At 41.5% G+C, this 18,566-nt stretch overlaps 1 protein-coding gene across 1 annotated transcript in view; it reads right to left on the bottom strand.

Annotated features, from left to right (window-relative positions):
- The window catches only part of GSK3B (glycogen synthase kinase 3 beta), a 139,913-nt gene that overhangs the window by 72,820 nt on the left and 48,527 nt on the right, over positions 1-18,566 (bottom strand). The window contains exon 2 of the mRNA XM_021397548.1: positions 16,598-16,791. Within this exon, the coding sequence (XP_021253223.1) occupies positions 16,598-16,791 (194 nt within the window). The remainder of the gene's footprint in view (positions 1-16,597; positions 16,792-18,566) is intronic.

Raw genomic sequence — 18,566 nt, 5'->3', positions numbered from 1 at the left:
CACTTTCCATGGTAAGACCTTTCCACAGCTTAGGAGACAATCGTTCCATTTTCTATGCCAACCTTCTTCTCAGGCAAAACTAAGAAGGATGTTCTACCTCTATAGTTGCTATTAGTAACAATTCTTAAAAACGCTTAAGAGATCTTTCTCCTTAGAAATGTCACAATTATGTCACTTGTGTCAGAGACATGCCTCTCCCCATCTCTATGAACGTTACTTTTATCCAAGTTAATTAGAAAGCTACAGAAAACTCCTAAGGGAGAGCTGAATATGGTTCCTGCTTTGCCAAAAGCTGTGATGGAGAAAGTATGTCCCACTCCTTCCTGGTAGCCCACCAACCACATGGGCCTCTCTGCAGAGCACCCAGCTTCCCCAGGATGCAGTTATAGTATAGGGCTGCTGCAGAGACATACTGTGCTGGGTAATGAAGGCAGGCTCATCTTTAGGGCCCTTATCTCATTGGTTACAAAACGGAAAAGCTCTGCAGTGAATAAACTGATGAACTGCAGCAACTACAAGAATTGTCCTTCAGTCTCAGCACTTCATAATGCTGCACTGTGGAAAACACACTTGAATCTACCTCTAGCTCTCAAAAAACTCACACAAATGTGATTTTCCAGCAAGCCATTACATGTTTTACTTCATCCAGCGCTGTATTCTGAAGAACTGAGCAATCAAATACACGTGAGAGATCAGTACGACCACAGATGTTTGCATCTAGCCAAGAAGCCAAACCACCATATATCCACTACGCAAACAGATGGGAAAAAAAAAAATTCCCACTGCCACATTTTAAGTATCAAACCAGAAAATGGGACATCATATATAACCAAGACAGATGAGGAACATCTAGTGGTAGAAGGACACATCATAGGTTACCAGATTAGGCTGCCTTGCCTAGGCAAGTAAAGCATTCCCTTCATACCACAAACCTTTCACCAGCTGGTCTGCTTGTTTTCCCTAACCATTATCTTTTTACTTCCTAAAAATGCACAGTATGTACAATCAGGTGGAAAACATGGAGTTTTGAGTAGGTAGAAAAAATATTTCTGCTCCAGAGGTGTGAGGAATATGGGAATTAGTGACATCCAACTGCAAAATAAGCTAGAATCTTTGCTTCTCCCTGATTAAGTTTCTAAAGCAGAACCTTGAAAAAACTATCAAGTGTCTCCTGAACATGTGATAGCTTCCAATGAAATCAAAAGTCTTTTAAGGGCTACAAACACCAGCCTCAAGATCACAATGCTTATACAAGGGAGAGAATCCAACAGTGATTCACCAAAAACTAACTCAGAAAGAGGAAGAACTGAAATACTAAGCATTAAGTTCTTAAGCCATCGGTCTACTGTTACCAAAAGCAAACAAGATAGTCACAAATAGCAATGTTCAGATTCAAATATAATAGTGCGTCTCCACACTAAAGCTTTATGCATCAAGGCTTTAACTCTGGGCTTGGCATGCTAACCTTCAGCATCAGTGCAGGAAAGAAATGAAAAGCAGCAATTTCCATCTCTTCCCATCATCTTGTTTTTGGGAAACGGTACATTAGAACAACTGCAGCATTAACATTTGTATTAGTAACAGCAAAATTCAGTTTGTGACTCCTTGAAGAAAACAAATTCTACCTCAGCTTTATCAAACGTTAACATCCTTTCCTGGACTAGAAATTAGGGCCGACCTTGTTCTGTGGCACTCCTCAGAACTAGGGTGTAGCCACTGTTCAACAATTCTCTGAGAAATCACAACAGAGGCACTGAATTCAACCTGCATCAGCACCTCACTCAAGTTACTTGTCTATGGCAAGCCTTTACCAGATACAGAAAGCACTGTCCAAGTTTCCCACATCGCAAGGACCAAAGATGATGCACACAAGCTTCAAAAGTTTTCTGAAAACCAGCTGTATTCAAAGCCAGCTTGAAATACGTAGGTAGGGCAACTGGACTTGCACAAACCCATCTCTCACATTGTCTCCCTCCTCATAGGCTCAGGAATACTACAACTTTATCCCATAGCCAGAGACAATCAAGCAAGGTTGCTGCACAGGAAAGGAAAATCAACTGTGAGTCCAGATGGGTTCTGTGCTGTTACCGAGAAGCTGGAATTTCTCCAAAATTGCTTCCACTGTGCAAGAAGAAAGCTTAAACAAGTCATCACAAGAGTTCTACTGCCCATTTCTGTGCTGAATGCTTTCTACTGACAGTTTTATGAGCTAGAATGATTAAACTTACTCCATAATGTTTTGTGTATTCCTCTGCAATGTTTTAAAACACAATTCTGAAAGTTTTGAAAAATTACAGAATTGACTCCCCAAAAATGACTACAAGCTAATGTAAACAAAACTTCTTTCAAAATCCTTCTCCGATTTTGCTTTATTTTATTTCATGGACCGTTTGTAATTGTGTATGTTAGAAGTGGAGAAGCAACATATGAAATGCAGTAAGTAATAGGTTTGCCTAGCAAGTAATAATTTAAACCAGTTTTAAGAAATTGAAGGTATCTTGTACTTTACAATACTTTGTTGTAGGAGCTGCAGTTGCTAAAAGCTCAAGAATGAGCATGCTGTAAGAGTCTCTGGTTATTTGAAATGAAGAGACCAAAGATGCCAGCAACTGGATATGCCAGCAACTCCATTTCTTTAACTACCCAGACAAACAGTCACAGGAACAAGATTTGCAAAACTGCTTTTAGAAGGAAAGCTCTGAGGATAGTCTCTGCTTATGCTAGCATTAAGCAGCAACATGCTCACCAAAGATGCAAAGAACTACTACCAGTTGCCTCGTGTTTCAACAGGATTGTGCCCCAGTTCACTTCCTCACCCCATCCCTGCACACTGAACAACGCCTTCCACATTTTTTGGGGAATCAAGCTTCATGCAAAGAAGGGTCTTGAAACTATTCTGCATCCAAAGTGACTTCAGCACAAAATATCAAAGTTACTTCATGCTTAAGACACAACACTGCTTGCCTACATAGGCAAGACAGTGCTGCTACCAATGCATTCTAATGTTTACAGCACAGAGGGACAGATTAAGACACAGCCACCATATCTTGAGTTAAACCGACATTCAGGACAGTTTAATTCAAATAAATGTTACAGGTAAGTTAAGATAGCAAGAGTTTGGGTGGACAGCTGAATTCAGAAGTCTCACTTGCATTTAATAACCTTTGAAAGCAAGTCAACTCAAGAAGTCACCTACAGCCTTATTACCCATGCAGACAAGCCAGTAGGACAGGATGCCACAGCCCGGTGCTCCACCAGGAAGGGACTTCCTACTGCTACCAGCAAACAGCGCCATGCATTTGCACTGAGTACAGGATGTTCCCACTAGCAAGGCGGACCCTTTCCAGAGCTACTCATCAGAGGAGCCCAAACCAGGAGGCTTCGTGCTGTTTATCCTTCCTGTTAATTGATGGCCTTCATGCTGCCACAAATTGCTCAATGAGTACAGCGACTCTGTTGTGCCTCCAACACTCCACGCAACCCCCAGTCTGCCCTAGTTTTCCTACGTCTCATACTCCTTCCTTGTTCTATGTGATCTATTAGCCTTACAAAAAGGTTGTAGATAACCTTTATGCCTGTTAAGCACAGCTACAGATGCAGAGTCATTGCCTATCAGGAAATCAGTTATGTTATTTGCAAACCATGTCCTTTTCTGTCCTTTCCCAACTTGTGTTGACTTTTCAGAAAAAAAAGAGAAAAAGCATGCACTGTATCAAGTCCATGACTATTTGCTCTGGCTCTTCAAATGCTGACTTCAATCACCCGCAGTGGTTTCTAGCACAATGGGGAAAGAGCATTTTTATTTCATATGCTCTCATGCTGTTGCTTTTTGCAGGTACCTAAATGACAAGTGAGTAGTGTTAATAACCCTAGTGTAAGCAAGGAAGCCCCAGGCCTCATAGACTTGCAGTTACAGTTTACGGTGATGCTGCACTAACAGAAGAATTTAGTCTATAAATATCACACATATGTTTCTAAAATGACAGAAGTTTAACGTCACTCCCTCAATTAAAAATTACCAGCTCTTACAATCTTTAATTTTCTAGCTTGGAATTGCTTACTATAAAGATGTCCAGCAAAGCAACACAAAGAAAAACACTAAGTATTTGTCCTCATGAATTCTTCAGAAATCTGTGCTCACTTCAGACTCCCTGCCCTACATCCCATGGCTCCCTGTCAGGCTTGGTCTGAAATGTGCTCACACAGTTGCTCAGGGTCAGAAAGCAAATACAAGCGCATCCACGTACCACACTGAACTGAATTTTCCTAACACTCCATAGCCCATGCGCTAGGTTTTGAAGCAGTAAACTTGAAAGTACCAACTTCTACACTTGGTATTAATAGTATGGGAAGTTGGAAACGCATCTTTTAAAACTTCCTCTATAACTCACCAGGAAAACCAAACTTCTCCATGAAGGTGCCTTATCAGGTTCATACAGGCAAGTGTGGAAGGAGAAAAAAAATTCCCCGTGAACAGTGCAGCCCGGAGCTCGGGAAGCATCCCTGCCCTGCCAAAACCCCCAGAGAAGCAGCTAAGCTGCACTGTCCCCTTTCAGGGACTAAGTAGCCCGCAACAAATGATTTAATTTACAACCAGTCAGCATTCTTGCACTGTTGCAGTCATCTGGTATAAATGAGATGCCTGTTCTCGAGTCCAAAAAACTTGCTACAACCTTTATGAGTCATTTTTTCTGGTGCCATTAAACTTAGATGAATGCACAAGGGCCTGCAAACTCAGTCTGATAAACAGATCTGCAGACATCTTCAAATGAGTAGCACAGAAACAGAATATTTGACTTGATGTCTTTTTAAGATCCATCTTCATCTTCATTTGGCAAAATTTAAGGGGAAAAAGAAGAAAATACAGTCTAGCTCTCTGACATCAGAGTGCCTCTCGAATTAAAAATCCAAAATTAGATCCAGCTGTTCTTTTACATATGCATTGTTATGCTTCAATGACTCAGGCTGGCTGTTTGTATTTTGACTATTTAGCTTAGTACTAGGCACTCTAATCACTACGGCTGGGGACTTTCAAAGGAACATCACAAACCAAGAGGTGGAATGAACACCTTTGTTGGGTCTGTAACAATTAGGCTGGGCTTCAAATTTTAGAACTACGGAATATAGATGTACACAGTCTGGGTATTTGCATCATGACACATATAGGAGCCTGGATTACTCATCCCAGTTCAGTCTTCCAGGCACCACAGAAACAGAAACCCACCCTGAAGAAAGGAGACCACATTCTCCCCTTAGTTAAGAGTTTGTCACATCTCACTCTAAAGAAGCAGAACTGGATTGTGAGTGGGCGCCTTCCCTGCTCCTGCCCAAAAAATAGTACAAGTTCATGATGAGCTCTGTATTGACATCACTCCTTATACTGTTAAACAAGTATCAAAGCAAAACCAGGACATCAAGCACTGTAAATAATATTTTCCTTAAGTGGAGTAAACGTCTCATCATCTTTCCACAGTATTTCTCTTTTCGGGTGTTACTACACGATATACAACTCTTCTGAAGTCACTCAAATAAAATTCAGATCCAGCTTTACTTCCTGCAGAAGATCATATAGGAGTTAAGGTCATCCAGCAAAACCTCACCGTTTCTCTCATCCTTAAATTTAGCCTTGCCAAACTTCACTGCATAGTCCAGACTAAAAAAAAAAAACAAGGGAATGACCTCAGAAGGACAGAAAACCAAACGCTTTTCTCAAAAAAAAATTTTTAAAGAGTGTAGCATAAAATAGCAGTAAAGAGATTCCTTGTATGGTGCAGCCTAAAAACAAGTCTGGCACTCACATTTCATCTTCAGTTCTACCCAGGAACAGGAAGCATTCAAACCACAGGAAAAACCAGCACTGTTGCTAAATCCAGAATATGCCCTACAGAGACCGAAGGTCCTTTCCTCTGCTCTACAGAGGCTTAACAAAAAATAGCTTGCTTTCATTATTTTCTCAATCTCGTGTACTACTTTACAGAGCAAAAGCAGGCACTGTGTATTGCCTTCAGTAGCAAGGGAAACACCAGCTGCACAGCTCCTAAAGCTCTGAAAGCTTCCTAGGAGCACACCAGTTTGTTTGAAAAAGTCAGATCAACTCACAAAAACAAGGCAGCAAATCAAAAATTATTCTGATTTCCACATTTCCTGCAGCCTTCCTTATTTTGCTTGCTGAACTTGAGGTATCTCTTCTCAAGGATGGAACTGGGGATAAAGCCAGCTCATTTACAAGGTTTTAAATGAAGCTGAGAGGGCTGAGCTGGCTAAGCTAGCAGACAGCACTGGAGGGCACAGCTCGGGTCTGGAAGAACAATGCTTGCTTGAGCAGATCCATCTCCTGGCCTTACTCTGGGAAACCTCTACAGAGCAGCAGGTGGGTCTGTTCCACCCTCCCTGTCCCTTGCACTTCTTCAGTTACCCTTTTTTCATCCCCCAAAGTGTACAGTTATCACAGTAGAATACCTGAATAAGTAACAAGTACTGGATTCAAAAGGGACACACCATTTGCTGTAGCCTGAGATAGCAGCCAAATATTTAAGTTAAAAATGGCACAAAATGAAGACAAATCATTTGACAGCGTACTCCAATCATACCTTAAGAAGGGCATGCTGCATCAAACATAATTCAATCAAACAGGAGTGAAAGTCAGCGAGTGAGGGGCACAGCTACGTAATGCTGCTAGATGTAAAAGCGCTTCAGCTAAATCTGCTGTGGGCAGGCAACCTCATGCTGTGCACTTCTAAGAGAGAACACACAACGGTACAGCAAAAAGCCCTGAAGTAACTGCATGCACCAAACTTCTAAGCAGTCTCAACAGCACCATTTTGATCTCAACAAAGATCAGCTAATCCTCTATTTATACACTGCAAAATGCTTTTCTTCTCAACTGGGAGACAGGTGTAGAAAGTTCCCAGCGGGATACCATTTCCACCCCATATCCACTTCAATACCTGAGCTCAGTACAACAGCAGCGCTAGCCAGCTCTCAGGAGCATTCGGCGCGCCTGTTCTCCACCTCATTGTTTTAACTAGAACTACAAGATGGAAAAAAAATTAGCTCAGAATTTATACATGACCTTATGCAGCAGCGAATCACTAAATTGCTGAGCTCCAGAAGGAAAGGTGCGTAGCACTCATGACGGTAGTTCTGAAGGCTATCACAGATCTTTTCCATAAAAGCACAGAAGACGTGCATATTTTACAGCTGCTTCTGAACATCAGCCCAGCACTCAAAACCTAGAAAGTTTTCCAGTCACCTTTTACTGTGGCTACACGACCTAGGAACATGTGCTACGAGCAATGTCCCCTCCCAGGTGTGACCCAGAAAAAACACCTCCAGGATTTACAAATAGGAATGAAGAACAGCTTATCCCTACTGCAAGCAGAGTTCTGTTTTTTCTATATCATTCCTTCTCAGGCTCTTAAACAGCATAGCTGGAAAGGACAAAGGAAAGTGTCTTGGAAAATGGAATTTAATGTGAGCAGTATCAGGCATTTTGAAGCATCTTCAACTGCAGTCAAATAGCTACAGTATGCTGTCAGTATGTGGCAGAGTTACAGCTATTTCTGTTCCTGAAACTACACATTTCCATACCTTAATGTGTGTGGAATTCTTCTAAACTTTAATCTCCACTCTCAGTCTCATGATTTCAGAATAGCATTGCAACCATATTAGTTTTTTTTTAACCTGCCTCAAAGCAGTCTCCAGCTTAATTTGGGATTTTATATATGAATATATATGTGTATATTTGAATTTTAAATGTACATATATGTATATGTGTTTATTATATATAGGCACTTCACAGAATATAATTTCATGGGATATGTATTTATTTTATGGCACAGACACATACTTCACAGAATAAGTATTTTTCATGAACAACAGACTTATAAACTAACCTCCTTTGGTAGATGTGAGAGACAGCAAAAAAGCCATAATCATTACCACAGCAGCTACATAAACTATCTGGACTGTTGAGGCAAATGACTATCAAAAGCCAATACCTCTAAAGGTTCTTTTTTTTGAGTCAGGAGATACACGAAGGATAGATTTGCATCCTCAAAGCAATAGTTTTCAGTCCAGCTGCACAGCTAAGGAAGAAAAGTGAAATCAGTGCCTATAATAGAACTCCAATTTGTCTCCATGTGCCAAAGTGATCTATTTTGCGTTGACAACCAACATGCATCCAATTCACTTAGAAGATAAGAAAACATCTGTAGGAACAGTTCTAACATAACTACAAATACGTCCTAACTTATATACAAAGTCAATATAGACTTAAAAACAAGACCAACTGAAGAAGATGCTTCTTAGCCCTCTTAGGGCCCCAGGAGTATGCCCAGGGATTGGTACATCCAGCAGAACGCTTGCACACCTCAAAACCTGCCAAATCAAGGGTACACGCAGGCTTTTGGTTTTGTTAGCTGTAGTTACTTTTTGTGAAAATTGGAAAACTGAATGAAATACAAAGTTTGGAGTGAGAATTTAGATATCTATCCTGACTCTTCAGAGCATTGAGAACAAGAAAGCAATGTAGCCACAATAACAGCCAAATGACAGAACTGGCTCTGTCTTGAAAGCCAGCTTTCAAGAGACAGATCAAATAGTGCTGTAAGAAATGCTATTATCTTGGTAAACATCTCTGCTAATCAGGCTAAACTAAGCTGTATCATAGCTACAAATTTGGCCCCCATACAACGATTAAAGTAGAGACTTGAAGAAAGCCTCTCCAACAGAACACAGCCCTTGAGCTCTTCGGAACATGGGAAAATATCCCAAACATGCACGCACCCAGGCGTCTCTGATACTCCAAATCATATCTGATGGCCCTAATTTTTAGGAGGGACTGCAACCCCTCACATACAAATAGGAAGGGCTTGAGGGATAGTTTTGAAGAGGCTTCCAGTCAAGCCGAATTATCTTATTTCTGCTTGTTTTACAGAAGTTATTAATATTAGCTAATGTCACAGGAAAATATTTGCAGCTTTCTTCTCTCCTTGCATTACAAGCACAATGCATCACATTGAAATAGTCAGAAGAGAGAACTGTTGTTCAGGGTGCTCCTTCTAGTTATTTAACAACAAAATTAAGGCATCCTTCTAAAAGTGCCACCTCCATAATGGTCTTATGAACAGTGATTCATTAGCCCTCAGATCTTCAAAGTAGCTAAGATGTGAAAGTCCTCAAAGGCTTAGAAGAGAGGTGTTTAAACGTTATTATCTCTCATCATCACGTCTGTCCTTTGTGACTTTTCATCCCATGGATGCTTCCAGTTCAAACTGGGAAGTCCTTGGAAATGAGACAGAATAAATTAAGAAAACATTATTTTGAGAGACGGCCTTCAGTTTAATGTTTGAATGTTCAGCAGTCTTTAGAAAGTGATATGAGAGAGCTAGACTAGCTCACACGCATATTAAATTAACGAAAATAAGTTCTGTCTTTTGTGGGCACCTAGGCACATGACACAAGGCCACCAAGAAAGATGATCATCAATACAACAGAGCAGGTCTAACCTCTACATTGTATTTTACTCTTAATTTCAGACCTAAAGCACTGCCTGAAGACAAAGACAGTGTTCATTCTAAACCTGTGTGATCATCTCCCGATTCCTTCCGTAGAAAGGCATAATGTCCTTCCTCAACACCAAGTGCCTGAAAGACTGGCAGCTCAGGCATATACAGACAAGACCGAGAGAAAGTTCTACGTGGTAGGTACCTCAGCTTTCCAACAGGGAAGATGGCTTCTCTTCATCTATACACTGAATGTTCTCCTGACAAAGCTGCAATACACAGGAATAGGAGTCTGGAAGATGGATTTGCTAAGATAGTAAAAAGTGAAAATACCTCATACATCCTGTCTCAACCTGACAAAGGAAGACTAAGCCTGCATTGAAGAGACTGCAATACCTCTTCCTCAAAAGCTTTTTCTGCAGAGTTTTCTTCCCAACAAGTACCAAGGGGCTGGCTGTCAAACCCTTGTTTGTCAGTCTGTAGGCAGGACTATCTATACAGCCTGAGCTTAAAGACCCCAGAAAATGCTTGCTTTAACTTGATCAGAGTACCGTGTACCCCTGTCAAGAGAGATCAACTACACTAATAGTCACCTCAGTAGAGTGAAGCCTCCAGAAAATGTAGCATATTTTCCAATACAAAGCTGCTATCTCCTCTATTCTAAGTAGCCAAGGATAACAGAGAGCCAAGAAATGGGCCACAGCAGGCAGCTAGGAGTGGAACCAATTAAGCCTGATGTGAAGTTGGTCTCACAGTGATCTGTTAACCAGTGAGATTCTGAGAGCCAAAGATATAAATCTTATTAGTCAACAGGTCCATGTTTTCTGTACATGCATATCTACAGAATGACACGTTTGACCACAAGCAGACACACAAAATCTACTAAATAACTCAGTCAACTTTAGATTTTTCAATGTTTTGAACAGAAAGGTCTTTTCAAAAGTTAACATACCTTAAGAACTTGAACATACCGTCATTTTTAAATGGGAACTCTTCCTTGTGGTTTTACGTTTTTCATGTGAGATGTTATAATCAAAGTTACTACTATAATTAAGCTAACACAAACAAAAGTGGATGTGGACCTCAAACAGCTTCCCAAAGTACACACATCCAGCAGAGAAAGAGAGAAACCAGAATCTCAGCATGTACTTTTTCCATTCTGCTGCTTTATAAGGTTGTAAAGCTCAGGTTAATGCTGAAATTTTTATATATTAAAACATAATAATAATAACCCTGTAAATGGTCACAATATATGTCGCTAAACAGAAGAAAGTTCACCGCTTGCTCTATTCAGTGGCCTCAGCTTTATCCACACAGGGTTTCATGTTAATGGACTGTCAGGGATTTAGTCTGACAATCTCTCAAGCTCTGGAAGACCTGTGTGCCTACTTGAGAAATTCAGGCAACTAGGCCATGGCACACACAGTTTGAGAGCTAAACCAAAGCAGTCCCTGAATGATTTGAAGGGCTGCACGGCACGAGTGATTCCCACATAGAATGTGGATCTCTCATACTGCAGACTTCAGGCCAGCGTCCAAGAAATGTGATGCCCAATTCTAGATCAACTGAGAAGGTGAAGGATTAAGAGCTTGATCATTCTGATGGCAACAGCCTAGACAAAAGCAAAAGCATTAAGTACTAGATACGCAGAGCTCAGGTATTTATTCTCAGTCAGTCAAGAGGTATTTCCAGCAATTCATGCATCCATTCCAACAGGATTTCTTAAGCATGGGCATGGAGTCACAGAAACAACAAAAATCAGTGCTATCTGTGCTAAAACCTGCTGCCCTGTTACTGCTTTTTGCAGAATTAAGTCAGTCATGCTATTCTCCACTCTGAAGAATATTCCAAAGAACATACCAACAAAAACAGGGCAAGAAAATTTATGCTGCCAGAATTTTTTTCCCAAGCATCACAATGAGCCTATGGCAGTTAAGGGCCTGCATTGAAGTGTGGATGAAAATATTTGAAAAGATTATAAATAATTTGACTGCATCTACCTTTACTAATGCTTTGTTTGAGAACCTATTCTTATACATCTGCAGAATAGAAGCAGAAGCACAGTACTGATCTATAACCCTCAGGAAATTCTGTTATTCCAGCAGGTTTTAGCTCCAAAAGCTTGTTAGAGCTGTCTCATGCCATTCTTCAAACAGAAATGTCTATTGCTTAGCCTCATCGAACTGTTAACTTCTGATTCTCCACACTGACTACAGACGACCTCAATGGTCTTGTACATAAGTGACAAATAGCATATAATTTGTGAATCACTCACCTAAGTATCACATTATTGTCCAAAATGACATTACTTAAGTTCCCATGCCTAACATGGAGATCTAGCTTAATGAAGGCAGGTGAACCGCAAACAAAAATTAAGCATAAATATTTATTCCAGCTGTTCCTTTCAGTCTATCCCCAGTGTATCTATTGTGTTGCTCTGCGTTACAATGAATTCTAACACATGACATTTTAAAACTCAGAGCCCTTCAGAGACCTGTTTAAAACACAACCATGCTAGAACTGCAGTGCCACAGCTGAAGAACCAACTGAACTGCAACAAGGAGTAGGAGAAAGGCATATTGCAAACTATCCATACCATCACATAAACTGTTGTATTCAACACATTAGTAAAGACTGCACAGTTATTTTGTTCTGGCATAGACCAACACTGTTTCTAATTCAGTGGAGAAACCTGTCATAGTAAGGGAAATAAAAGAAAGAAACAACATAAAAAACATCGCCCTCTGGTAGTTCCTGCCACAGGTAACAGCTTTCAAGCTAGCTTCAAACCTGGATAAATATACCTCAAATTCCTGAAAGAGATCTAAAAATGAGCAACCGTGGTGTGTTTTCTGCATTTTCATAATGAACACCCTCCACACTCAAGACAGACTCCACACAGAAGGAGCCTAGAACCCACACTCTCTTGGGACTTCCTGAAGTTTCTGAATCTTCTCCTTAAAGTTTCAGGACCTCCTGCTGGCTTTTCTAAAAGTATTTTTATGAGCTAGGACACAACAAAGAAATTATCCAGCATGTCTCAAAATAAATCTGTTAAGTTATAGAGATAAGCAGGCACCAGCTTGAGCGCACAGCTAAAGATTTCACTGATTATTTGAACTTCAGAAATTAATTCATATATTCTTCTCCTGATGCAACTCCACCACTGTAACCAGTGCAGACAGGTGCACTGAAGCATTCCTCTCTTCCCTCAATAGCCAAGAAAGCAGATTTAAAGCAGGCAAATCAACTACTGCCGTCCTTTGCTGTCTATGGTGGGGTTTCCCCTCACTGGTACCAAAGCAAGGGTGTATGTTCATGATAGAGAAGCGGGAATTCCAGCCACAACAGCTGAGACTGCCACCCGGGCAGTCATGCTGGGGTGGCAAGAACCCAGCTGGTGTGCGCTTGACAAGCAAGCTCTCTGAACAGAAGAGAAGGTCTGCTTCTGAACTGCAACCAAACTGTACAGGCAACAGGCACTCCAAGTTCCCTGATAAACTACCCAGTCCAGCATTTACAACTTAGATCAGATGTTCCCAAGGAGTAGCAAACTCTGAAGTAATTGTAAACTATTACTGATATAAGATACCTTATCTCCACCTTCCAAATCTGTCCAAGCAGAAGCTTTCTCCCAGCCTGCAGGAACGCACACGTTCAGCCTTCAGAACATGCACTTCCAGATCAAAATGTAAAAAGAAAGGCAGGGCTACTCTTAGGAATTACAGGATAAAACAGTGAGCTGAAGACAAAGATAGGTAATGTGTGGCTGGGATACAATTTTGGGGAATAAGAACATAAAATGTTTAATAGGTACTACTGTAGATGTGACTTATGCAGATTAATAAGTTAAAAGAACACTTTTTTTAATGGTGTTATAAACCTGTAGATCTACTCATACACCTAACATTAATTCCACCTAGTTTAGGGACACTGGACATTCACTGCTCACAACTATTACATAGGGGCAATTAGTTCAGAGTTCAAGGTGCAAAAACCACAACAAGATTTTCTGCTGTTTTTCTCCCTTAAATAAGAAGAGGGCTAATACTGAAAACAATCCTCCTTTTCTCCTAATGGATTAAAGAAACACTCCAAAAAAGTAAGATGTACAGTCAGATAACAAAATGCCACTGATCAAATACCAGAAGAACAATAATCAAAGGCATTCATTTTAATTAGATGTCCGAAATAGATTTCTTACACAAACAAATGACCTCACAAACTACTAGTATCTGATGGGTAGAAACTAAAATGCCTGGACAAACTGTCACTTTGACAACCTACATAACCTCAAAGTCATGGGGTTAAAAAAAGAACTATGAATTTGGTCCAAAGCACTAGCTGATATGGTATTGGAGCTAAATCCAGCTGGAGACCTGTCATGAGTGGTGCTCCCCAGGGGTCAATAATAGAGTCAGTCCTGTTTAATATTGTTTAATATCTTTACTGATGATGCAGATGAGGGATTTGAGTTAACGCTCAGTACATCTGCAGATGACACCAAGCTGGGGAGGAGTGTTCATCTGCCGCAGAGTAGGAAGGTCCTACAGAGGGATCTGGACAGGCTGAATTGAGGCCAATGGGATGAAGTTCACAGAATCGCAGAATGGCTTGGATTGGAAGGGAACTCAAGGATCATCAGGTTCCAATCCCTACTGCAGATAGGATTGCCAACTGCTAGATCAAATACTAGATCAGGTTGCCCAGGGCCCCATCCAATCTGGCCTTGAACACCTCCAGGGAGAGGGCATCCACAGCCTCTCTGGGCAACCAGAGTTCCACAAGATCAAGTGCCAGGTCCTGCACTTTGGCCACAACAGCCCCAGGCAACACTACAGGCCTGGGGCAGAGGGGCTGGAAAGCTGCGCAGAGGAAAAGATCTGGGGATGCTGATCGACGCTTGGCTGAGCATGAGCCAACAGTGTGCCCAGGTGGTCAAGAAAGCCAACGGCATCCTGGCTAGTATCAGAAATATTGCAGCCAGGAGGACAAGGGAGGTGACTGTTCCCCTGTACTCAGCTCCAGTGAGGCCACACCTTGAGTACTGTGTTCAGTTTTAAGCCCCTCACTACAAGAGAGACACTGAGGCCCTGGAGCATGGCCAGAGAAGGGCAATGAAGCTGGTGAGGGGTCTGCGCACAAGTTTTATGGGGAGTGGCTGGGGGAGCTGGGATTGTATAGTCTGGAGAAAAGGAGGCTCAGGGGAGACCATATCACTCTCTACGACTACCTGAAAGGAAGTTTTGGCAAGGAGGGAGTCGGCCTCTTCTCCCAGGTAACTAGCGATAGGATGAGAGAAAATGGCCTCAAGGTGCACTATGGGAGGTTCAAGCTGGATGTTAAGAAAAAGTTATTTTCAGAAGGGAACGGTCGGGCGCTGGAAAAGGCTGCCCAGGGAGGTGTCACCAGGCATCACAGAACCTGGAGGTGTTCAAGAAACGTGTGGATGTGGTACTAAGGGACACAGTTCAGCGTGCAATATTGGTGGTAGGAGGACAGCTGGACTAGAGCATCTTAGAGGTCTTTTCCAACCCTAGTGATTCTATGATTTTATGACATCCACCAAGCATGACACGGCAAGGGAAACATACCTTTCACCTAAAACCATACAAGCGGAAGAGATAAAATAACTCTTTTAGGAACGACTAGATTTAGAGCTTCTGTTATTCTCCTACCTCTTTCTTTCTTACAGTGTGCTCTTCCACCACACTGCTTCTCCAGAGCTAATTGCTTTTAACGCATAATACAAGCCAGAAATAAATCTGACAAATATAAGAACAATGTAAGAACTTTAAATACCTCCTTCAATTATAAGTTAAACAATGCTGCACTATTAGTAAAATTTAAAAACCTCTTTTCACTCTTTAGCTGACGTCTCTGTGATATGGTGATGAATATGTTCACAATAACAACAATTCCAAGACTCAAGGAAAAGGCATGGTCTGCTTATTTCAAAATACTTCAGAAGGATGGTTTTCCTAGTAAAACAGGACAAACATACCCAGTCAAGCCAGCTAGGCATGAAGTGTTACTGAAAAAAAATGAGAACTGCAAAAGAGATGTGAAAACATCATCCACTAGCCCTCAGAAGTATTTCTAAAACTTTTTTCGAAAGAATTTCAAATTGTCAGTTTTCCTTGAATATGTTTAAATTCCTGTCTTTAAGCTCAGAAGCTTTTGCATCTAGATTGTGCCAACAAGACTACCCTTAGTGTCTTCTCTACAAACTGTCCATACACTTCTCTAGTCATGAAAGCATTCTCCAGATGCTGAAACCCACATTTTAGATGGTAAAATCAGTTACCTTTGCCACCATTCACTCTTGAACGAGTTTATCTGCAGCTCCCTTAACAATAAGAGAAAGCAGTCAAGTACACCAAACGCCTAGCAGGGGCCGGTAGGAGAAGTGAGGAGGTTGCTAATGGTCCTTAATTTGGTTTAAGTATGACACAGAGATAGATTTCTTGGAAGGCTACTTATTGTTTAGAATAAAGATTCACTACTCTCCAAACAGTCAGAATAGATCACATTTATGAATCAGATATGAAGAATGAAGGGAAGTAACCCTTCCACAGTCCAAACTGCCCTGGGCTCAGTACTTGTTACCTTCTTGCTTGGCCTGGGGACTTTCTGATTTATTCAAGCACAGCCTTCTACTTTATAGGTGGCAACACCCAAGAACAAAGCCCAAAGGCACCTGTTCCTTACAGCAGCTTAATTGCTAATGACTAGAGAAGAATCTGTGCTAGAAAAAAGTAAGTACAACAAAAGCTTTTCCCTTGTTGCCCTGGTTCATTGTCTCCAGAATCAAATCTGCAACCAGGGAACAGCACTACAACACCAAATCAGAATTTTAGCTTCCTGTTTTGCACTATCGCAAATAGTAACAGCAGTGACTCACTTCATTTCAAGTTAAACTGTATTTCTTTATCAAAAAACATCTGTTTAATCTTTAGTCTTGGATGTTCTTGTGTTTATGCGCTTTAATGAAAACAAGTGAAAAAATTAAGTAAAAAAGACTCCCATAAAAGAAATGGAAAACAAGATAACATTTGCGAAGAGTATTCTGAAGCTATGCACACTCTTACCTTAAATCTTTTATCCTGCAGGACTTTTTTAATGGCCACAAGCTCTCCTGAATCACAGAGTTTGGCTTGATACACAACACCAAAAGATCCATTTCCAATCACCTTGGTGTCCGTGTAGCTAACTTCTTGTGGTCGGTCTGGACCTTGTCCAGGAGTTGCCACTACTGTAGTCACCTTGCTGCCGTCTTTGTCTCCTGGGAAGCAAGAGAGAGGAAAATAATCACAATATGTTCATAAGCAAGATCACCAATAAGAATGAAATGGAAAAGGGCGAAGACTTAAATCAGTAGGTATGTTTTAAAACAAGACAGTAAGAAAAACAACTGTCAAAAGGCAGAAAAGCCACCGAGCTTGTTTTATTACTGACACACATTTAGTGCTGACAAGGTTTCAACTTGATCATTAAAAGAAATATTCCCTTCCAGATGTAAATAACTCAGCATTAAAATCTGCTGCACTACCAGAACAAGTACTTATTTCTGCATCATGTGAAGACAAGTGGCATTAAACACAGTGTTGCTCATATTTCCCTATCCTTTCCTGTAACTGAAAGAAACAAAGCCGTCTGTGCAGCCATCTGAGCAGCACACAGATACACCGGTGTATATCCAGCAATAAAAAGAACAGCAGCGTGAGAAAGTATTTCAGTTTCATGCTTCATGCTGTGCAGCAGAGCACAGACAGGAACATGCACTCAGGATCCAAAGTAGCTGCATGGGTGCATGTGCTTCACTGCAGATGCAGCAGCTGTGGGTTTCAGCTGTCAGCAACCAGCAGCTCTTGAGAAACACAGCTGCTTCCCCATAGAAAGACAAAACCATTATCACCTACGATGAGAGCCATTACCAGTGTGCTTCCTCATGTTCAAAGTCTGATTTTGCTTGTAACAGGACCAAACTTTTAGTCATGCTGCAAGTACACACCAGCATTTGTCATCCTTAAGTTATGATGGTTCAGGTTGCGTTATCAAATGAGGCTGCAAGAGAAGCCAGAAGGAATCTGCTGTTTGACAGCAATCACTCACCAACGCTACACGAATGGGACTCAAAATGCCCATCAGGCCTGCTCACCAAGAAAGCTCGCTTCCACAGCTTCCTCAGGAAGTCCCTTCCAGTCCTGCACTACTCACGCATCAAGAAAGATTTTTCTAATACATAACTCAGGTCACCTTTACAGCAGCTAGACATATCACTAGTTTGACTCCCCATAGGCACTGAAAACAGTACGCAATCCCCTCCCCTGCCCTCCCTCCTCCCACTCCACTCTCAACACATGAAGGACTGTTGCGAAGGACATTACCACCATGAAGATGCTACTTCTCTTTGGGGACCTGTCCCACCACTGCTAACATCTCCCAGGTATGATACCCAAAAGCAGACACTCCAGCTTAAGTTTACCTGAGCTCTGCCCAGCATGCTAGCAGCTTCTTGCACCCAACTTGCAACACACTTGTTTGTGCAGCCCAGCACAACGCTTGCAGCTTTTGCAATGCGAGAATCTGGCTGACTCACAGCTGCTTCGGGTGCCAAATCCTTCTGTGGAGAACCACTGCCTGCCAGTCACCGTCCCCTTTCCACTCCACACCTGGCTGTTCTCATCATGACCAAAGAGTCCACATTTGCCCCAGCTGAACTGTATCATAGGCTTCCTAACAGTGTTCTGCCAGCTTGTCACACCCTTCCAATACTGAGTGACCACCAAAAGAAGACCCATTTCACAATGCTACACAGAGCTTAGCTCAGAAGTTGTCAAAAGCCCGCTGAAAGACTTTATAGAAACCCCTTAAATATATCATTTTATCTTGAACCCCACGTTACACTCAAACAAGATAACCAAACTACTGTGCTCCTCTTTAAGGGAATTTCTAGCAGTCCATTATTTTCCTAGGCTGCTCATGGGAAAATGAGCCTGAAAATGTCCAAGACGAGATGCACACATCTGCTATTACTTCTGCATCCATAAATGCAGA

This window comes from Numida meleagris, chromosome 1 (assembly GCF_002078875.1).
Source record: "Numida meleagris isolate 19003 breed g44 Domestic line chromosome 1, NumMel1.0, whole genome shotgun sequence".
NCBI classification, from domain to species: domain Eukaryota; kingdom Metazoa; phylum Chordata; class Aves; order Galliformes; family Numididae; genus Numida; species Numida meleagris.
This window is presented reverse-complemented; position numbering and strand designations above follow the sequence as displayed.